Genomic DNA, 21,627 nt, shown 5'->3' on the forward strand with positions numbered 1-21,627 from the left:
GTGGAGCAGAATCCTCGATCCGCAGCCGGGAGTTTGATAACTAATTAACTGCCTCCTTCATTAAGCGCCCGTCCGGAGTAGTGCGGGAGGCAGCGCTGAAGCTGCGGGTAACGGCACCGGGGGCTGAGCGTGCGGTAAATGTGCTGCGTTTGGGGCTGCCCGTGCAGGAAGCGGCCCCACGCAGTGTCAAAAAGCGCATTAAATACCATTTAACCTTTCCGGGCCCACCCATACCCTGAGAGAGCGCTGGAGGGGCTGCCTGCTGCTGGGTTGTGGAGGGGAAGGTGCCCCCTGTTTATAGCAGGATGCCCAGGGCTTGGCACAGGGACTGAGCTGCAAACAGGACTCTGCAGTCCCCTGCACGGGGGGACTTGAATTGCTGAGTGATCTGCCCTGGTTCTGGTCCTGCTCTGGCAGGAGGGGTCAGACCCGATGATCCTCAGAGGTCCCCTTCAACCCCTGACACCTGGTGGGACTTGGGCAGGGGTGGTTTTGAGGGGCAGTGTTACCTGGGATCCAGACCAGGGGGGGATGAACTCTCATCTTTTGCTCTCCTGCAGGACCAGAGGCAGTTGTGGGTGATGCTGCCAAGTGCTGGTGTTTATTACTTCCCGTGGGAGATGAACAGCTCAGTGCCAGAGGGGAAGGCACTGAGGACATTTGGCAGGTGAGCAGGACACCCCAGTCTCCTGGCAAGACCTTCCCTTCCCTGGCTGACCCCCCTCACTTTGTGTCTTTGCACTGCTGAGCTTCTCACCTTGGTGGTTCCCAGGTTATGCTGCTATGACCTGGCCCGGTCCAAAGCCATTCTCACTGCTCAGCACAGCTCAGCCCAGTACCAGGTCTGTGTTGACACTGGATTTGTGGAGCCTTTCCAAGCTCAGCTGGGATCTTGCTACATGGTCCTGGGAGAGGCTGAACACAGGGAAGGTAAATACTCCAGGAATCAGTGTCTTTTGCTGCTGTTCCTGCCTCCTCAGCTCCTTCTTGGCTCCCTGGGTGCATGGTGAGACACATTGCCACCAACTCTAGCATTGGCCAAGGCAGACTCATCCTGTGTGGCTGCCTCTGGTCACACAAGCCTGTGATTCAGGGCAGGAGGAGCCCATCTCTCCCCATTGACCTCAAGGAGGGCCACGTTTACCTTGGTGAAAACCTGAAGCTCTGGCACAGATTTTGTTGGAAACATTAAGTACCTCAGCAGCATCACTGAGCTGTGAAACCTGTGCTAAATCCTTCTGGCATCCTTGTCAGCCAGCACATCCTCTTCACTCCAAGGGTGTCTGATTGCTGTGATACCTCATGGTATTGCTGGCTGTTTTTGCTGCACCCAGCTGGCTGGGTTGGTCTTTGCCACCCTTGAAAGGCTCTAATTATATCCCTGCCCTCCAACACAGGGCCAGAGGAATGCAGGCAGGCTCTGGCAGGGAGGACACCCTGTTGTCCTGGGGTGTCCTGAGTGTTATTCCAGCTTGCACAGTGCTTGTGTGGGGTGTTGATCTGGGCTGGGCCATGGGGTTGTGAAGCAAATCCCAAGTGTTGGCTGGGCCACACTTAGTAACAAGTATTCACATTCTTGCCACTAAAATCCTCAGTGGCACGTGGAAGGCCACTGCACCATGGCATCTGGTGAGTAACCTGCAAAGCCACTCTATAAAATGGCTTTACAAACATGTCAGTTTGGTCATCAGAAAACAAGTTGGCCCCTTGTTGCAGGGATGGAAGGGAAACAGGCTGAGGTGCTGGCTGTGTCACCAAAGTTTGACCCCTTTTGTGTAGCCACTTGAATGCCACTGATGAGCTGCTCCAGTCAGCACTGAGCCTCTTTTAAGCCCAGCTTTGTTCTGTCCTCATCTCCACAGAGGCATTCAGGAAATGAGCCTAGACCCATTGCTGATGCTTCTTAGGGAAAACCCAACTCCATCCCACCAAGAAGCAGACAGATGCTGCCTGGCAGGCACTGGCACTGACATATCCTGGGCTCAGCATTCCCCAGTGCAAGGAGAGAGCAGTGTCAGTCACTAGGATTTTGTAGCCAACAGGGCAGAGAAAGCATGTCACTCAATTAACTTGCTCACAGGTCACTCAATTAACTTGCTCACAGGTCACTCAATTAACTTGCTCACAGGTCACTCAATTAACTTGCTCACATTGGTGGAGGCACGTGGCTGGTCCAGTCTCCTGCAAAGGTCTCAGGCTATGGTTAGTTGGCCAGCTGGAGCCATCTGCTGCCTGAGGAAACCTCCCTGCTGCTGAGCTGCTCTGTCTGTTCTTCTTTCTGCAGAAACTTGCTGTTTATATTCCCAGGTGAGGGTCTGGTGGTGAAAGCACGAATATTGACATGTGTGGAAGGGATGAATGTGCCCTTGCTGGAACAAGCCATACAGGAGCAGAGGAAATACTTCAACGAGAGGCAGGAGCAGATGGGAAACAGGACGTCCTGACAGCAGCTCTGAGACCAGCCATAGGCTCATTCTTGTAGTACCATTTGCAACAAATATGTTAAAAATAAATTCAGAAGGTGGGCTTGCAACATACTGCTTTTTGCCATGGCAAACAGCAAAGTCACTAAGCAGGGAAGCATTTGAAGACTGTGAGTCAGTACAGTACTATGGGCTGTCCATGATGCTGGGTGTCATCACTGAAAATAGCTCTGGGAAGCAGCTTTGTTGTTTGTTTAAAAGGGTGGTTAAGTAAAGGGCACTTTGGTGATACTGTTCCTTTTGTAATGCAAGGCTTGGACACATCAGGAAAAAAATTTCTCTGAATAGTCAGGTTAAACAGCTCACACCCACCAGCACTGCCCAAACACTGGGTCACCAGGCTGCTGGCAGGTTGGAGGTAAAGGGCATTAGCACAAAGTTCATTGGTCCCATGTGGCTGTGGGTCCATGAATACAGCGTTTGGTTACCCTGACTCAGCTGCCACACAGGAACATTCCTGGCAAGACACAGATCTGGACTGAACAACAAAGAAACCAGAACAAAGAGTCACTATTTTCAGTAGCAGCTGCTTCAGGTTTTTAGGATCATCCAAGGAAAACAATTACATCCGTTCTAAAATAAGTATTTGCTATGCCCAGAGAACCAGCACTTGAGTTCCTTAACACAAGTAAGTTTTGGACACCTTAGGTCACTATTTTTTTTTTTAGCATCTAAAGGTTTCGATTGATACTTTGCTAAATAAAGATGAAAAGAGAAATCAGCCTGTTTTGTATTGATTAAAAACCACCTTGCAAGGCAAATACATTATGCCCTCCAGAAACCCAGGGATGATGTAAGAAAATACACAATTTTCCTCCTCCCCCTAAGAACTGGGTGTGTAAGGAAAGTGCTTTGCTTTGAAAAAAGTTGCAAGAGAGGAGATGAGGTTACATCAGAACCACTCTAAGTTTAGGACCGTGGTGCCAGGTGCATGTAACAAAATTAAACCATCCACAAAAAGAAAATCACTAATCTGAGATGAGAATAAAATGTTAGTGCAACAGAGAGAAGAATCACATGCTGTAGGAATCAGACCTAGAGTGAGCTGACACTGGCTTGCAGGGAAATCCAGCCATCTGCAGCCATTACAGCTTTTTGCTCAGATTCTCTGGTGAGATGTTCAGAAAGTAAGAACTGAAGTCATACAATGTGTAGCAGCAGATCAAAATGCAACAGGTATTGGCAAAGTTGCAGGCTTGATTCAAGGTCCTGAGATGGCTCAGTAATTACAGTGTTTGCTAGAACCTTTAATCATAGTTCAGCTGTATGTTTTTCTTCATGCAGTTACAGAGATCCAAAAGCCCTGCCTGAGCACACTCAGTTCAGCCCAAGTGCAAAACCATGGTCTCAAGAGGTTGATTTCAACCTCATTTTGTAAGAGACAATCATGAGTGTGCCATGATGTGTTTATGTTGACACCTCATCTCCTGCCTGTTCTCCTGCCTTCCTCCCTGTGCTTAAATGGCCAGGTTTTCCACAGAGCTGTGAATACCCGAGACACCAGGTCCCTTCAAGTGTTAAGGAAAAAAAAACATAAGCTCTGGCAGTGATGAGAGCAAACTCATCTTCCACAGTCTAGCAAAGAACCCACAGAGGAGTTTGCTTTGGCCGTGTGAATCCTTCAGCCACAGAGCAACCATGCTTTGGTTCTTTCAAGTTTACAAGATTTTGAGCTAGTGGCTCAGCGATGGGGTAAATCAGTTCATTTTAGGTCACCTAAAAGCTGGGGTGTGACCTGCAGACCCACACAGCCAGTGGGTTGCTGTGTCCTGCTGTGCCCATCTGAAGACACGGAGCCCCCAAGCCCTCCAGAAAAGTCCCTCTGGCTCCACCTTTCCTGGTGCCCCAATGCACACTATTTTTTCAATCTTCCATCAGCAGCCAAGTCAATGATTAATCCCACCACAAGGACATCTCCTGAAAGGCTTACCAAGCCACAGTGAAGAAGTTCAAGGGACAATTCCACAAGATTAATAAAAAAACAAACAAACAAACAAAAAAAAGACATTTCTGCTGCGTTTGAGCTGAGCACATCCCCAGTTACACCACGTCCCCCTGACACCAGGTGCTGGACAAAGGGAGCTGCAGAGCTTCCCTTGGCCCTGGGGAGTTCTTGCTGCCTTTCTCACAGGCCCAGAGCACTTCTTTACATCCATTTTGCTCCATTTTTTGCTGTAGCCAACACACTCCACAACCTGGGTCGCAAACAACCGATCCCAGGCAGTTGGTACACGGTGTGTTTGGTTCTTTGGGTCTGGTTGAAGACCTCCAAACACCCTCACACACCTGAGAGTGCCCAGGCCTGCCTGCAGCTCCTCCTGCTCAAGGCAGGTCCTGTGCTGGGGTGAGCAGCAAGGGGGGATCCAGACCCCAAAAGCAGCTCAGGGGACAGGCAGGCAGAGCAAACACCTTCTGTCCATTTGGCTTTTTAATTATTTTTTTTGTTCCCCTCAGAAAGCAGCGCCAGCCTCCCCCCCCCCCCCCCCCCCCACCTCTGCTGCCACAGCCAGGCTGAGGCAACACCATGGAAAACTTCCAGGAGGTGTTTCAGAAGGTGGAGAAGATTGGAGAGGGCACCTACGGTGTGGTGTACAAGGCTCGCAACAAGCGCACCGGGCAGCTGGTGGCCCTCAAGAAGATCCCTTTGGATTCGTGAGTGAGGCAGAACCCCATGCCCAGGGGCTGCCATGGCCTGGCCTGGCTCAGCACCCACCTAAGCGGCCATGGTGGCAGGCGGGCTCCCTCCTCAGTGTGGTGGCCATAGGGTGCTGAGGCAAAAGGGTGGGCAAGGAGGGCAGGTGGCTCTCCTGGGGTTGGCAGTGCCATCTGTGGGGAGATGGCTGCCTGCTGAGCCCAGCACTACCCCAGCACCATCATGGGAGCGAGCCTCTGGGTCCTGGCATTCAAAATGGACCCAGAGGCTCAAAAAAGCCTGATGTGAAAAAAAACCCCAGCATCTCTATCAGATCACGCAAGCAGCTATGGGCTAACCTGACACTACCTGGCCCTGGTAGCATGGCCTGGCGTGGGAGGAAGTAGCCACCATTTTGTGAGGTGGGCTTCCCCTCAGAGGTGTTGGTGCCAGGGCCTGGTGAGGTTCAGCCTCATGGCTGGACTGACTCTGACCCCTCCAGGGTGGGTACTGAGCAGATGAAAGCTTATTACTGTCCCTCTGAGCTGTCTCCACCATGAGGGGTTTGTCAATGCTGAGCAGGGGCCATGGTGGCAGCACTTCACTCTGTGGCAGCCCCTCAGGACGTGGTGGGTCGTGATGGTCAAAGTGCTTTCATCTACCCCCACCTTCAAAAAGCAAGGCTTGGGCATTTAAACTGTTGTTTCTCCAAATGTGCCCCCAGGTGCTCCCGAACAAGCCTTACCCCACATCTTGCACTGTATAGATCCCCTGCTCCTCTCCTTCCCTATAACTCCATTTCCCCCTGCTTCCCCCCAGCCTGCCCCCTGTGCACCTCTGTCCCAAATCTGGGGTGCTCGGTGTGAAAGAGCCTCCCCTGGGTACGGTGGAAGGGAGGAAAGGGAGAAGGAACACAGATCCCTATGGGCTGTGGGATCCCACTGGGGAACAGGGTATTGTACAGCCCATCTCTGCTGCAGGGAGATGGAGGGTGTTCCCAGCACTGCCGTCAGAGAAATCTCACTGCTGAAGGAGCTGAAGCACCCAAACATAGTCAGGTAAGACCTGGATGAACCCTCCCACCAGCATACTGATGAGCTCCTGCAGAGGCAGCAAGAGGCACCTTCCAGCCTTTTCCCTGACTGAACAGACAGGAGCAAATGATCAGAAAAATGCAGGAATCACCTGCACTTCCCTCATCTGCAGCAAAAGCCCACAGCACTGCCTCTTTACTACAGCAACACAAGCTGGGCCAAGCTGCTGCTGCTCCATACTAGATTCTGCTTTTGTATCTGCCTCTGCTTCAAAACACTCAGTGCAGAGGCAGCTGTGGGAGGAGGGATTTTTTTGGCACATTTGGGCAGAAGTCTGGAGAAGGTCTTCCCACATTCTAAAGGTTAAAGCTAAAAGGTTAGCACTCCTGCATAGCATGGGTTCCCACATTAACATGCTGAAGGAAGTGCTTGTACTTTGCAGGCTCCTGGATGTCATACATAGCCAGAAGAAGCTCTATATGGTGTTTGAGTATCTGAATCAGGACCTGAAGAAATACATGGACTCCTCCCAAACCGGAAAGCTTCCTTCAAACTTGGTCAAGGTACAGTGTGAAAGAAGCCCTAATAGGAAAGGCAGAGAGTGTGTGTTCTTGCTGCCTTCTACTGGAGAGAGCCAGCACCGAGCTGCTCCTACCCACACTGCTTCTGGAAGAGATTCATCCTCAGCTGGAGCTGTACAACCTCCCAGATCTCCATACATCTCTCTGGGAAAAACCTCCTGGCACTCTTGTTCAGCACATTTGTTTTCCAGCTGTTTTCAGGCTCTGCAGCCACCTCACTGCAGAGCAAACTGCTCTTGAGAGGACAACTGAGGGATCTGTTGCTTGTACAGAGTAACAGATGGGTGGAAGGGACTGCCACTGCTTGCACTGGAGTCTCTCAGTCCCCGTGTAGGGTGGGAGCAGTTTGTGTGTCTTGAGTAGTGTCTAAAGGTGCTGCCTTATAACAAGGTCTTTTTTTTCCCCATTCAGGTCTGTAAATGATCCAAAGTGTCTTGGTTCCCATGATCCAACTTCCAAAGTGGTTCCATTGTGACCTTGTCTGAAATCTCTTCTCTCCTCAGAACTACCTGTTCCAGGTGCTGCAGGGTGTGAGCTTCTGCCACTCTCACAGAGTCATCCATAGGGACCTGAAGCCACAGAACTTGCTCATTAATGAAGCAGGAACAATCAAGCTGGCTGATTTTGGGCTGGCAAGAACCTTTGCCATCCCCGTGCGCACATACACTCACGAGGTACTGTTGAGCTTCCCTGCCACCTGAAAGTGGGGTACACAGTCCATAGTCTCTTAACCTAACCCACAACTGAGGGGTTACCTCACATCCTCACAAAGTGTGCTGACTGCTTCTACCCTACCCTGCCTGCAAGCTGGGTTCCCACCTTCTCTGCATAGGGTATATATTTATTTGTTGCAGTGTCCTAATGAAGAATGATCTGTTCATGACAATTTTGCTGTAGTTAAGGTGTCCATTCAGCATGGTTTTAGCACACTCTGGTTTGTACAGTTGCTGCATTACAGCTGAGAAGAGAGGATTCCATGCCCCTGTTTTCATTCAGGGAAAATAGACAAAGCTTGTTTGTTGCTTTCTTCCCAGGTGGTGACTCTCTGGTACCGAGCCCCTGAAATACTGCTGGGCTGCAAATACTACTCAACTGCTGTGGATATCTGGAGCATTGGCTGCATCTTTGCAGAAATGGTAGAATAGTTTAAATGGTCTCTTTTGATGAGCTGGGAGGATGCAGCTGCAATGGGAAGTGGGGAAGGAGGAACAAGACACAGAACATCTGTGATACTGTGGACGCACCCTGTGCTGGGGTGTGTGTGATGGGAAGTCCACCCTGAGGGTTAGATGATCCTCAGGAGGAAATCTGCCACCTCCAGGGGCCTGGCAGGAGGTGAAGAAGCTTCCTCTGTAGTCTGGCTGCAGTTCCAGGTATATGGGAATGTGATGCCTGTCCTTGTGGAAGGGTTAACTCCAGTCTTGTTGCTGCAGCATTTTGATCCTGGGAGGAAATGTTTCTCTTGCAGATGTCCCTGCAGCAGGCTGCAGACAGAGAGCACTTCATAACATCTCCTAGGGGTCCATACTCCACTTTGAAGAGCTCTTGTTATCCCTGCAGTGTAACAGCCTTATCCCAAACTCCCAAAGCCCCTGAGCTGCAGATCAGCAGAGGCTGGGAAAGTGGGCTGGGCAGGAGCTGGCCTGCAAGAATGGTGTTAGGAAACTGCAGGCAAAGAGGGATAAGGGACTGGCTGAGAAAGGAAAGGCTCAAGGGAGCATGAATCCATGGAGAGGAGCTGGAGAGGAGCTGACAGACACCTGTGACTTTCACAGCCACTGCCTAGCAGAATCCTTGCATTGTGACTCCTCCAGTCTGTGCTGATTGCATCTGCTAGGACAAAGAGCAGGAAACAGGGCACACAGCTGATGGAAAGGTGGGAACTGTTTTTTTTTCCCCCTAGGTGAACAGGAAGGCTCTGTTCCCAGGGGACTCAGAGATCGATCAGATCTTCCGGATCTTTCGCACCCTGGGCACTCCCACTGAGGCCACCTGGTCTGGGGTGACCCAGCTACCTGACTACAAGCAGGATTTCCCTCGGTGGGCAAGGAGAGAGATGAAGGACATTATTCCCAGCTTAGATCAAGATGGCAGAGATTTACTGGTGGTGAGTGAGGGCTTGGAACAAGACCTGGGGACAGACAGGACTTCTTCAAACTGGATGCAGAAGAGGGATATTTGGGCCTGATCCACCCACAAGTGCCTTGGCTGGTCTGCCTCTGATGCTCATCTCTGGCATGGCAGAGAGAGCAAATCATCAAATAGGTCACAGCCCTGGCTCTGATGTGGGGCTGTCAGTGCAGGTTCCTTCAGGAAACCACTGCATCAAGGGTTGAGAAACCCCACTAGCATCATCCCCGTGGTAACTTCAGCTGTGTCTCACCCCTGAAGCTGAGAGGGGAAAAGGCAGGACCTGCATCTGGGCTTGCAGGCAAAATGGATTTGTTTTCTAAAAGCCTAAATCTGCTGGGTCTTTCTCTTGGCAGCAACTGCTCCTGTACGACCCCAGCAAGCGCATCTCAGCCAAGGCAGCTCTGAGTCACCAGTACTTCAGCAGAAGCCCTCAGAAGCCTGGAGAGCAACACGAGCTGCAGAGACACTGCAGATGAGAGGGAACAGCGCTCCCCACGGACCGGCACCTTCGGGTAGCAGTGCAGGTCTAGTTTGGGGCAATTAGCAGGGGGCTGGCTGGGACCCAGGGTCTCACTTCGGAAAAGCCTGGAAAGGAACGTTCTTGTGTTTATAGAGACTCTCAGCCTGTTGTTGGGAGAAAGTTTGTCTGAGTTACAACCAGTAGAGCTGTTTTAAAGAGGCCACGCGGGGTATTTTTCAGCATAAAACACTGAAAAATGTAAACGAAAGAGTATCTTTCAGAGGTTTGTCCTTGCATTAGTCAGCAAGCTAAGGTGTGAGACACAGTGATCTGTGTCTCTGCCCCCACTGAGCCTCCTCGGGACTGTCGGTGGCAGTTTCTGACACCAGGGTGTGCTGGAGCTTTACTTTGGGTGGAGGAGCGCTTCACTGCTCAGCCCTTTGCTGCCATCAAAGGCTGAGCTTGTCAGCGCTCGTGTAACAGAGCTGACATTCTGCTGTCACACAAGCTCAAGAGCTCCATCAGGTGTCTTCATTTGTGCCTTAGGTGGGACCAAGAAGCCAAAGATCCAGCTTAGTGTGAAGCACTTGTTGCATATGGCTGGAAACCAGCAATGGCTTTCCATCACCAGTCCAGATGTAATGCTGATTCTTTTTCTTTATCGTCTTGGAGGTGGTTTTACTGTTCAAATATTTGCAGAATTGTTGCTAACTTTTGGTGTATTTTTGACATCTTCATTATTATTCTTTCAACACAGAAAAAAAAAAAAAAAAAGGCTTGTGATTTGTTCAGAAACCTTTGGTGTTTATAGAATCATAGAATCATAGAATTGGCTGGGTTGGAAGGGACCTCAGAGATCATCAAGTCCAACCCTTGATCCACTCCCCCCGTGGTTCCCAGCCCATGGCACTGAGTGCCACATCCAGGCTCTTTTGAAATATCTCCAGGGATGGAGAATCCACCCCTTCCCTGGGCAGCCCATTCCAATGCCTGATCACCCTCTCCAGAAAGAAATTCTTTCTAATGTCCAACCTAAACCTCCCCTGGCACAACTTGAGACCTCTTGTGCCCTCTTGTCTTGCTGAGAGTTGCCTGGGAAAAGAGCCCAACCCCCCCCTGGCTCCAACCTCCTTTCAGGGAGTTGGAGAGAGTGATGAGGTCTCCCCTGAGCCTCCTCTTCTCCAGCCTCAACACCCCCAGCTCCCTCAGCCCTTCCTCACAGGACTTGTGCTGGATCCCTTCCCAGCCTCCTTGCTCTTCTCTGGACCTGCTCCAGCACCTTAATCTCCTTCCTGAGCTGAGGGGCCCAGAACTGGACACAGGACTCAAGCTGTGGCCTCCCCAGGGCTGAGCACAGGGGCAGTTTAGTGTTTGGCTCAGCCCATCAGGCCAGTGATGCAGGGCTGACTGGTCGTTTTTTCCTCTTCTCCCTTCATCATCTCCTGGACTTTCTTTTATCCTTTCTTTTATCCCACCTTGGCAGGTCCAGAGATCTGCACTCAGTTCTGCTGTGAAATGAGGGGCTGAAGGTTCTGCAGCTCAGTGCTGCCTCAGTATATTCATGCCTGGTTTTCCTGCCTGTGCACACACACACACCTTTCTAATAACCATGAACATAAGAACTGATTTCAGCACAGCCTCTCATCTCTCAAGCAATCACATTCCTGGAATCTCATGCCAGACAAACACCACACCAAAGGAGAGAGGCAGCTGCACACAAAGCTGTTGCACAAATCTCCCTCCCAACCTATTGCACCCCACAGAATTAGCACAGGGATGAGAAACCTTTTGAGGGTCTCCCCCCCCAAAAAAACCAACCCTCTTAGCCCAAAATCTGCCTGTCTGAAGCCAAGCTCTGATGCCCTTTCGATTGCTTCGATCATTCTTTCTCCTCACCCAACAATAGGCAGCTGGTGGCTCTGCTTAATTATTGACATCAAAAAGGCTTTTGTCACCCCTCTCGCAGCAGCCGCGCCTCCTGACAGATCTCCGACAGTGGAACCCTGGGACTTGCAGCCCTTCCAGAGGGCTGGGATGGAATTGCCCTGAAGGTTTAGAAGCTGCCAGGACCCAGGGAGATCACTCACACCTCTGCGATTTGCACAAATCAGGTTTTCTTAGGGGCGGGTTGGGGTTTGTTTTGCTTTTGAAGCTGTTGTTTGGGGCTGGAGTGGCTGCCTGGAAAAAGCTGCCCTGCTCCTCTTTGGGAGGGATGGTTTTCTGATGGAGCAGGAGAGAGCAGGCAGCTGGGCTCAGGCAGCAGCCTCCAAAGCTGTGTGGCAGGAAAATTGAAGCCCTGCTGTCCTCCTGCAGTACCTCATGGCCTCTGAATGATAACACCCAGGGGAATGTCTGTGAGGTATGGATGAATTCTGCTATGGCAATAATTTTCCTGCCTTTGCATACCTGCTTTAAAGTAAATTAATTTTGTAGGGATAAGCTCCATTGTTTCCTCTCTACAAAGAAATGCTCATGATATACCAGGCAAGCAGTTTGCAGCAGAGTTGGTTTCTCCTTAAAAAGACCCACACCTTAAATAAACACCAAGGACATTCATTCAGTACAAAACCATCAATAAAAATACTGCAAATCATCTCAACAAGCTGAATTTCAGCCATTTATCACCACCACAGCCCCACTACCAGAAAAGGGAACCACCAGCCATGCCAAAACAACTGCTCCAGGAAAGCCACAATGCAAGAGCTTCATTCTGTACCAGAGAAGGGAGGAATAGCACTACCTGGCTGCTCCTGAGCAACTCTCCAACCTGAAGCCTCGTGGCTGTAAGGTGCTTCCTACAGACACATCAGGAGGACACAATCTGAGCTGCTGTCTGCAGATGAGGACCACCGGATAGGAAAGACAAGGAGGGGTGTTTTTTTTTTCAGAAACAAAAGGCAGAGCAGCCAGCTCAACTGCTCAGCCACCCAGTTGCCCCTTAGCACCTTCACCCAGCCCTGGGTAAACACCTCCCAGCAGGCAGTTAGGGAGCACTTCATCCACAATGATTAACTGGCTGCCTAATTACCAGAACTCCAAGTCCTTTAGTTCCAGAGCACTCCCCAAAACTATTTAAACAGCACTTGGAGAAAGAGTGACCACATGAACAACAGCACTGCTTTATAAACAAGCAGGGTTTTATCTCATCTCACATTCATCACATATCGTGACAGAGGCAGGCCTGGAGCCCAGCACCCTACCCCACAGAGCTGGGGGAGAGGAAGGGTGACAGCAAACTCACCTGTGGGGCAGGGCTGAGCTGCAGGAAAGGCAACGGCCCCATTGCTGCTGGGTCCTCCCTGCATCCAGCCAGGTCAAGGGGAGCAGAGCCAAAGCAGAGCATGGCTGCTCCCAGCAGCTTTGAAGAGCTGGAACCCAAGGGCTGCTGGGAACTACCCTGGTCCAGGGCTCCTTGATTGCCCTGGGACCTGATCCTTAGCTGGCTGTGCTCTGAGGGCTGTTGGGCAGGAGGCCAGGACAGGGTTTCTCTCCTGATGTGTCTCCTGGTCCATCAAAGCCCAGCTTCAGCCCTTGCTGCTTGTCCAGCCCAGCAGGGAGTGGGATGCCCAGTACCCCATATGCCAGCAGTGGTCTACAAAGAAGAATCAGGGTGGGAACAAATGTTCTTGGGTGATTGAGACAGCTTTCCCCATTGTAAATTGCCTCAGACTGATTATGGCAGCTGAGAGGCCACAGGTCTGACAGTAAACACAGACCCTGCAGAGCACAGGACAGAGCCTGGGCAGGTCTTGGACTTTTTTTTTCCATAGGCAGATTCAGATTGTTAATGCTGAGCAGGAAGGTAATGGGACCCGTGATTGTGCTGAGCTTGCAGCATGGGAAAAATTTCTTCTTGGGAACCCAGACTTCAAATCCCTGCATGGAAACAGGCTATGCTGCTGCTCTGATGGGGAAGAGGGGAGAAAGCCTCTATCCTTATGGATTATTTTGGAGGTGTTGGACTTCCCAAGCAGCAGCTACGAGGGCCCTTGTAAGAGGGGGGAGAGCAGCTCATGTCAATAGCAAATAATTTTTCTTGTCCCACAAAGCCAGGGGACTCTTCAGAATAGGGTAGAGACCAGAGAAGCATATTTCATCTCTCATCTCAAGAGGGACATGTGGGAATTAGGACTTATTCTTTTCAGCAAGGGGTGGGCAATGGAAGTGGCACAGAGGAGTGAGAACTTGCCTAAAGAAAGAGCAAGCATAGATTTTCCACTACTGTTGAATGGATCCCACAGCCAAAGCTGAGGCCTTTAGAAAACAGTTTCACATCACCATTGACTTTGAGCACCACTACTGAACACCAGCCCTTCCTTTGCAACACACCTGCCTCTGAACAGGTACAGGACAAGCCCCCCAGATCATCTGCATCAACAGAGTTTGGTTTGGTTTGGTTTTGCTTGGGGCTTGGCTTCCTCTGCCAGCAGCTCAGTGGCCCATGGCCTTGTACAGCCAAGCCCTCCCCTGTCTGCAGGCAGAGAGGCTCCAGGACCAGGCAGCTGCAGGGGGGGAGGAGGTTGCTCCTGTTTATTGTACTCTGCACTTAAACTTGATTACCCACAGAACTACACCTTTTGGTGACACTGTCCCTCTTTCAGAGGTGTCCAAATGACTAGGGAGCAAAGTCCCTGTGTTTTCTAGAGACAAATACAACAACACCTTTAAAAATATTGAGTCAGATGCAGAAAGAAATTTAGGGGGTTCAGTGCTGCAAGATCATGGGGAGCAAGAGCCTGCAAACCCTTTGTGGACTGGGCTGCAGGACACAGGATTTCAGAGGGGGAGGAGCAGCCTCAGCCTGCAGAGACAACACAGCCACAGAGAGGAACTTTCTAATCTTTATTGCATGCAGAAGAACGACCCAACTGGAAAACACTCTGGCTTTCCCCCTTTTCTGGGCATAACCACATTTTACCTATTGCCAGTGAAGTTATCACTACCAACCCCCTCTTTTCTGTCACAGCAGCAGCCGGGGGACTGCAGGGACCCCCGGGTCAGGTACTCACACACTCAAAATCCTCTTTTTTACTCCTGGCACAGCCAAACTGCACTGGGAAGCGGAGATAGCCAAGGTAGAAGTTCACAGCCCTACGTGCTGGATGCTCTGTTCCTGTGATCACTGCTGCTGTGGGGAGGGGTGCTTTGAAGGGATTAAACTCCTGAAGGAGCCAGGTCCAGCATGTGTCTGAACCCACTCAATGCCTGAACCGGGAGAAGCTGGGGGAACAGCTCGTCTGGTGGTACCGCTGGAACCCCTCGGATGTGGCTGGGAGCAGTGGGAGGCTGCTCAGCGAATCCTTTTGGCAGAGAGCCATGGCCTCCTTGTAATTTATTTTCTCTTTAGTGACGGGGTCAATGAGATCTTTTTCATAGTTGGACTCATCCTGGAGCCTGCTGGCCAGGTCACTTGTTATCATCCCTGTCTTGGCAGCTTCCACCACAGGGATGCGACCAGTTTTCTTGGGATCAATGAGCCCTCCAGTTAGGTGTTGGAACTCCAGGTAGGGGAAAGCACTGTCCTTGGTCATCCATCCCTTCTGAACTGCTTCCCCCACAGACAGCCTTCGTTTGGTCACTGGGTCCTCAATCCCTGTGAAAGCTTTCTGGGCATTGAGCAGTCTCTGCGTGTAGGTCCTGTCAATCAGCCCTCTCTCAATTGCTTTGTGGACTGAGAAACGGTCCCGAGAAATGAGGTCTATGATGCCCCCCGTGGCAGCCTGGGCTTCCAGGAGCTTTTGAGCTGTCATGGGATCAAGCAGCTTCTTTGCAACAGCAGTCTTGATGTTGTATTTGGTATCAGTGGTGGTGTCGTACACCCCAGCGATGGGGGATGTATCATCACAGAAGCCCTTCTGTGAGGCTGGAGGGAAGAAGCTTTGGGTTTGATGGGTGGTGGGTGAGGAGAGTGGGGATTTGGAGATGATGGAGCCAATAGAGAGGGATGAAGGAGGTTTGGATTCTCCAGCCACCAGCAAGGCAAATTCAGAGATGGGAATCTTGCCATCCCGGTACAGCTGGTACTCCTCCTTTGTGATCCTCCTCAGCTTCAGAGCATCATCAATGGAGTACTGTTTCCCACTCTTCTTGTCAAGGAGAAGTGAGACTTCCCCATTCGGGCCCAAGGTGGTGACTTCCTCCCAGTCACACTCCAGCTCCTGCAGCTGGATGTACTGGCCTCTGTCTATGATACCTCTCTTATAGGCCTCATAAGGGGACATATCCTTCCCTGTCTCAGGGTCCAATATAGAGATCTTGGTGGAGAGGTTTGTCTCTCTCATCTGGGTCTCATGATTGATTTCTTCCCGGTTGACCCTTGACTGGAGATCTCGAATGAGCCTCTCCTTGTTGTAGATCTGATCCTTTTCCCTGAGGATGTCTGCCTCCAGCAGGGAAAACTCGTGTTCCAGCTGCTTCTTCTTCTGCCTGTCGTTCTCAGTCCTCTGGTTGAGCAGTTTGGACTCCTCCCGAAGGAAGAGGACTTTCTGCTGCTTCTGCCTCTCCAGCTCTCGCAGTTCACTCTCCAAGTTGGCTCTCTCTTGGATGGCCAGGTTCCTGGCTTTCTGCAGCTCTGTCTCTTCCCGAGCCCACGTCCTCTTCATGCCTTCAGCTCTCTCAATCTTCTCCCTCAGCCGCCGTACCTCCTCTTCTGCCTTTTGCTTGGCTCCTCTCTCCCTGTTCAGCAGCTCCCAGACACGTGCACGTTCACTTTCCAGGGCTCTATCCTTTTCCACTCGAATCACTTCCTTGTAGATGGTCTTCTCCTGGGATTTTGTTTTCTGCAGGACATCAACTTGGATCTGCAGGTTCTTGCATTCTCTCTGCAAGTTCAGCACCTCCATCTTCTCACGGTCCAGCTCCAAGCGCAGGTTGCTGGCAGACTGTTCGAGGACTGGATCCTTCTCCAGTTTGACCACTTCTTCCATAATGATTTTCTCTTGCACTGGGGCTGGGCTCTCCTCCAGCTCCTTTATTCTCAACGTAATTTGTCTCATCTCCTTCTCCAGTGCAAGCCTCTTGCTTCGATCCTCCTGAAAGTTGAGCAACCTCTCTTGCTCTTCCACCAGTGCATGAACCTGTTGCACCTCACGTTCCAGACGACGTCTGTTGCTCACCTCCTCATCCAGACTCCGGCTCAGCCTGGTGTGCTCATCTCGAAGCTTTGGATCCTTTTGAGTCAGTATCACCTCTTGGACAACTACCTTTTCCTCTGGCTTTCGCCTCTCCAGCAGCATGTACTTGTTCTGCAAGTCATAGATCGCATCCTCAGCAGCTCTCCTCTTCTGAGCCATGTTCCGCACCTCTTGACGGAGGCGATCAGCTTCTTTTTCCAGAAGTGGATCATTCTCATATCTGATGACTTCCTTGTTGACCAGCTTGGTTTCCACCTTGGATCTCTCTCGCTTCCATTCATCCCTTTCACCCTGCAGCCGAATGAGCTGCTCTTGTGTCCTGCCGTTGGTGTTCACCAGTTCATTGAGCTGTTGTTTCAGCCTGTCAATTTCTCTAAGAATCTCAGGACTCTTCTCATGTTTCACCACCTCCTCTATCACCTCCTTAAGCTCTACCACTGGTTTCTGTGACCTGAGGACATTGAGCTCTGCTAAGGCCTCTTCCACTTCGCTGTCAATCTTTGTCCTTTTCAGGGTAACTTCCTGCAGCTCCCTTTTCAGGTGTGCAATTTGCCTCTCCGTTTCGGGATCCACCTGGAAAATCTCATTGACCCTCTCTTTGACCTCTATCCTTGGTTTTTGCTTCTCTGCAATGCTGTACTGGCTCTGCAGCTCTCCCAGCTCACCTGTGAGCATTAAATTCTTGCTCCTCTCTTCCTCAATCAGAGTTTTAAGCTTGGAAGACTCTTTCAATAACTCTGGGTCCTGCTCCACCTGCTTCACCTCCTTCACAATAATCTTGGGTTCGGCTGTGTCAATAAGTCTTTCCACCTCCTCAATCTTGTTCTTCACCTTCACTATTGCTTCTTCTGCAGACTTCCTCTTGAAGGATTCCTCATCGATTTGTAGCTGGAGGGTTCTAACAGACTTCAGCATTTCTGGGTTTTTCTCCAGTTTGACCAGCTCCTTCACCACCACTTTCTCTCGGATGTTGGGCTGCTTTCTCTCCAGCATGTGCAGCTCTCTCTTACGCTGCTCAAGTTCAGAAGCAGCTGCCAAGCTTTCCTCCTGGAGACGTTTGATCTCCTGACGAAGATTGGCTGCTTGGCTATCCAGGCTTGGATCTTTCTCAATTTTTGTGATCTCTTTGGTAAGGAGTTGGGCAGGAGTGGCCTTCTTCGTGCTCTCCATCTGGGCAAGCTTCCGGTTCATTGCTTCAATGTCTTCTTCTAGGCTCTGCCTCTTTTTTCCTTCCTCTTTAATCTGCTGCACCACCTTAGATAGGTTGCTCTCCACCTGTGGGTCTCTGTAATATTCTATCACCTCCTTTTCTTCCACTCGTTCAATGGGCTTCTGAGTCTTCAACATTAGCAGCTTGTTTCTGTGTTCCTCCAGATCCTCTTCAATCTTGGCAACTTTCCTCCTTTCCTCCTCCAGTTGTGATTTCAACCCCTCAGATTCCCTACTGGCCATAGCTTTGTTTTCAGATTCCTGGGTTTGCTCACGTACAGCTTCAATGTCCTCATGTACTTCCTTCTGCAAAGGAAAACAAAAAAAAAAAAATTTAAAAAGAAAAAAACAGGAAAACTGAGTTACTCTTGGAATCTGGTGCAGGTTCAGAGGCACAGAAGAAGACAACCCCAGGGAGCCTCCAAATGAAGCTGTTTGTAAAGGGCAAATGAGGACACATTCCCACCATCTCAAGCAACAGGCTTGGTGTCAGGAGGTGCTTTTGTGTTTTCATTGTATCTGCAGCTGAGGGAGGGCCATGACCAGTCCTGCACACATCTGGTTCACAGTAGCATCACAGAGAGCCCCAGCTTCATCTCCTGTCCTTCCTGAGCACAGTGAAAGCCACCCAGACCAGACACCTTTCCTAGAGGTGTATCAAGCTCTAGAAAGGCATAAAAGTCCTACTGCTTTGAAGTGTTTCCTGAAAGTTGTCAGCACTACACTCAAGGCACATCCAGAGAGAAATCTAAAATTCTCAGTCTGTGGATGCTGATGAGGTGTGGCTGAGAACAGGCTTTCAGAGGATTTTTCCTAGCATATATTACAGATTAAGTAAACAGTTGAGGGCCCACAGAGGTGATGAATGTCACAACCTAAGACCAGTGTCGATGCAACTGGGGTTACTTGTGGACCTTTTCTCACAGGGGTCTCCATTCCTCCCCTTCCCCAACACCTGGTTGTGGAGATCTGGGGAGGGGTGGGGGAACCCGGGCTGAGCAGATTGCTGAGAGTTTTGGGAAGATAATTTCAAACCCAATCTAAAGGACCCTGATCTTGCCATGAGCTGTTAGCTGGTACCTTCTCAATGATCTTCTTGGCAAACTCCAACCGGCTGAGCTGCTGTTTATTCTCTGCTGCCAGCTCCATGTAGAGCTTGGTTACATCATTTTCCTGAAAAAGAAACAGTGGTGAGAGCCTTGTCCCCTTCACCCTGACACAGCTCTCTTGGATGTCACACTCTCCCACCTCTCCTTTCACCTGGATGCACTTCCTGTACTCTGCTGCTCCAGGGATTGATGCCACCAAATCTGACTTTGTAGAGACACACAGAGTCTAAGGAGTCATCTAGGAGATCCTGTCCCCTTTGTTGGGACACCTACACCTTGTTGAAACTGCCTCCCAGCCTACACAAGGTCCAGACTGCCAAATTCACCTTGGGTGACACGTGGATGGCATTTGGCAAATAGCCCAGGGGGACACAGAGGAACTGGGATGTAGTTGGGAAGAACATGCAGGAGCTCTGGCTCTGTCCTGTCCCTACACACCTACCCTGGAATTTTTATCTTCATGCACTATATGGTAAGGAGGCATCACCAGCAATCTCAACACAAAGTACCAGACACAGCCCTAATTCTGGATCCCAGGTGTTGCTTTGCCACATAGACAAGTTGATCCCCAATGGCATTTGCCCATGGGATTAGGACCATGATCAGCTGTGGCTGTAAGAGTAGATTAAGGCCTTGCAGAGGACATGGGGCTTGGGTAAGGAGCAAGAGAGTGGTTTCCATGCCTTCATCTTAACACCGTACCTGGGCCTGGATGCTTTCTTGTAGTGGGGTCACACGCAGCCTCTTTGCAGCAAAATCAGTCAGGGAAGGGTCCAGAGAAGAGCTGTATTTGCCTGCTTGGAGTTCATAGTCCTGTTCAGGGCAGAAAGAGGAGAATCAGTTGGGATGTCTCAGGTGAGACACTAAGGGAGTGCTATATGGGAAAACTCAGCCATACATTGAGGGTGGACTGCACGTTCCTGGAGAGTCTGATCACTGCGTTCTTCTCGGGCTCCTTGCTCTCAATCTCCTCCACCAACCTCTGCAGGAGACACACACAACATGTCAAGGACAGATGGAGATACAGGAACCCAGTAATACAAGAGCAGGCAAAAGTGCAGGCTCTTTGCAAGAGCAGGCAAAAAAGTGGTGGCTCAGCCTGGTACCACCAGAAAAGTGGGAAGAGAGGGACCTAAATGTCCCTCTCATTTCCTAAATGTCCCTTTCATTTCCTAAATGAAAGCCTCCTGGACTTTAGAGGACCTCAGCAGCACTATCACTGGGCCAGGCCAACACAGAGACCTTCCCAACTCATCATCTGAGATCAGGCAGATCTGTTTTCTTTTTTCAGGCATCAGTTTTCTTGCATCAGTTTCATCTGATGCAATCCTCTGGGATCTGGGTGTGTCCTCTCCCTGGAGAGGATATCAGCCTGGGGGTGACAAGCACAGATGAGGACACCAGCACTGCAGATGAACAAAGCTTGACAGATATATCATCTGTGAGCTGCAATCCACTGTCTCCTTGTTCTCCTTCATTCACTGTGATGGGTGGAGCACACAACTGGGAGCTGGTGGGTGCTATTTTGTACCATTCACAAACAAATTTCCCCCATCCCTGTAACTTACAGGTTGTGACACACGTCCTAGAACTCACCTTCTGTGCCTGCAGCTTGTAGTTGATCTGGCTTGGCCCATCAGTGGTCTTCACTTGATGCTTGGGTAGGTTGTTCATCCAGAACATCAGGTTCTCATTGGAGTTTTGGAACTGCTGGTAGGTGAGGCTGATATTTCTGAGGGTCTTCTCTCTGCACAGCACAGAGGCAAACACAAACATTAAGGGGAAGAGCAAAAATTCACGTGTAAGATCCTAAGAAGACAACGTGGTGGGAATTTCACCACAACAGGAGAGTGGCAACTGGTCCCTGAGGGGGGGGAGCACAGCTGTGCACATCAGGTTTGGTGCTGCAGCCCAAACACAGCTTGGAAGATGAGAGAAGGGAAAAAAGGCAGGCAAGCAGCAGCAATGGCTGTGAGAAGTGGTAACCTCCAGGGTCTCTCTGGGTCAGGCAGAGGTGACCAACCTCAAGGTTGCCCTCTGGAAGCTCAAAGCCTGCATTATGCACAGGAAGGTGGCAACTGCCCAGCAGGAGAGCAGCTTGGTCAGTGCAGAACCTACTCCTGGGAGGCTCTGGCTACTGCTGGTCCACGTTAGCTAAGAGGAGCAGAGATGATGCCCCAGTTCCTCACCGTTGATCCAACTGGTCTGCAATGGTGTGGTAGCGGTCATTGAGGAGCTGCACCTCCCTCTTCTGCCTGGGCAGGTCAGGGCAGTACTCCTGGAAGTTGTTCTGCACAGCACTGCAGCTGTGCTCAGCATCCTTGAGCCCTCGGTTCAGCTTCAGCACACAGTCCTCTTGGGCCACCAGGTCCCTCTTCATCTTCTGCAGTGAGGGGGAAAAAAAAAGACACCTCCAGATGGGCACCAGTCAAACCCCAAGGTTTGTGAGTGCCACAGCCTGCAACACCAACAGAAAGCCTTCAAGGAACAAGAGCTTCATCACTGGTGGCTTGGAGTGCTTCCAATTAGCAAATTCCAGCTCTTCCCATCATTGCTACCTGAGCTGGGAGATCTCCCCTTCCCTAACAAAGAGCCTGATGTTCTCCTACCTGCAGGTCATTGGCCCGATCCTGCAGGGCATTGGGGGATGCAGGAATGATGCTGTCCTGAGCCAGCTTGGCCTCAAAGGTGCTGACAATCTTGTCTGTGTTCTCAATCTGAGTCTCCAGGTTCAGGGCAGCCTTAGCCCTGAAGAAGGGAAAAATTTCAGGACAAGGTTAGCTACAGAAGACCCCATTCTTCCCCTTTTCTCTCTCGTGTTGCCTGTCTAAGTTTATTTAACATCAGAGCCCC

The 21,627-nt window shown here is 50.7% G+C and overlaps 3 protein-coding genes across 7 annotated transcripts in view; 2 read left to right on the forward strand and 1 right to left on the reverse strand.

The window, feature by feature from the left end:
• EVPL (envoplakin) overlaps nt 1-21,627 on the reverse strand; it is a 345,937-nt gene that overhangs the window by 308,388 nt on the left and 15,922 nt on the right. Inside the window, exons 16-22 of one of the 2 annotated variants that reach the window (XR_011729801.1) lie at nt 21,384-21,522; nt 20,964-21,157; nt 20,371-20,521; nt 19,673-19,756; nt 19,477-19,587; nt 18,746-18,838; nt 14,335-17,971 (exon numbers count right to left, since the gene is read on the reverse strand). Coding sequence is in view for 1 of the 2 variants with exons in the window: in XM_071763773.1 (XP_071619874.1) it covers nt 14,522-17,971; nt 18,746-18,838; nt 19,477-19,587; nt 19,673-19,756; nt 20,371-20,521; nt 20,964-21,157; nt 21,384-21,522 (4,222 nt within the window). In the remaining variant the exon portion in view is untranslated. Of the gene's footprint in view, nt 1-14,152; nt 17,972-18,745; nt 18,839-19,476; nt 19,588-19,672; nt 19,757-20,370; nt 20,522-20,963; nt 21,158-21,383; nt 21,523-21,627 lie in introns of those variants that run through there. The other variant, XM_071763773.1, reaches the window with a different exon arrangement.
• CDK3 (cyclin dependent kinase 3) lies at nt 570-10,118 on the forward strand. Of its 4 annotated transcripts, none has more exons than XM_071764132.1 (8): nt 570-667; nt 4,938-5,135; nt 6,096-6,173; nt 6,592-6,712; nt 7,234-7,404; nt 7,765-7,866; nt 8,634-8,837; nt 9,217-9,468. In XM_071764132.1, exons 2-8 carry the CDS (start codon nt 5,008-5,010, stop codon nt 9,337-9,339), a joined length of 927 nt encoding a protein of 308 aa, XP_071620233.1. In that variant the 5' UTR covers nt 570-667; nt 4,938-5,007; the 3' UTR covers nt 9,340-9,468. The 4 variants fall into 4 exon arrangements, with proteins under 4 accessions (XP_071620233.1, XP_071620234.1, XP_071620235.1 ...); XM_071764133.1 differs by lacking the exon at nt 570-667 and adding an exon at nt 795-930; XM_071764134.1 differs by lacking the exon at nt 570-667 and adding an exon at nt 4,514-4,710 and having other exon boundaries at nt 9,217-10,118.
• TEN1 (TEN1 subunit of CST complex) lies at nt 575-3,201 on the forward strand. The gene is made up of 3 exons (XM_071764136.1): nt 575-667; nt 773-930; nt 2,308-3,201. The coding sequence occupies exons 1-3, from the start codon at nt 582-584 to the stop codon at nt 2,442-2,444; spliced, it is 381 nt and encodes a 126-aa protein (XP_071620237.1). The 5' UTR covers nt 575-581; the 3' UTR covers nt 2,445-3,201.

The sequence above is a fragment of the Heliangelus exortis genome, chromosome 20, assembly GCF_036169615.1.
Source record: "Heliangelus exortis chromosome 20, bHelExo1.hap1, whole genome shotgun sequence".
Taxonomy (NCBI): Eukaryota; Metazoa; Chordata; class Aves; order Apodiformes; family Trochilidae; genus Heliangelus; species Heliangelus exortis.

Coding starts and splice junctions, on each gene's coding strand:
- CDK3 (XM_071764132.1), top strand. CDS start 5,008: ATGGAAAACTTCCAGGAGGTGTTTCAGAAGGTGGAGAAGATTGGAGAG. Junction 6,713..7,233: donor TTCCTTCAAACTTGGTCAAG/GTACAGTGTGAA, acceptor TTCTCTCCTCAG/AACTACCTGTTCCAGGTGCT. Junction 7,405..7,764: donor TGCGCACATACACTCACGAG/GTACTGTTGAGC, acceptor CTTTCTTCCCAG/GTGGTGACTCTCTGGTACCG.
- TEN1 (XM_071764136.1), top strand. CDS start 582: ATGCTGCCAAGTGCTGGTGTTTATTACTTCCCGTGGGAGATGAACAGC. Junction 668..772: donor GCACTGAGGACATTTGGCAG/GTGAGCAGGACA, acceptor GGTGGTTCCCAG/GTTATGCTGCTATGACCTGG. Junction 931..2,307: donor AGAGGCTGAACACAGGGAAG/GTAAATACTCCA, acceptor TTATATTCCCAG/GTGAGGGTCTGGTGGTGAAA.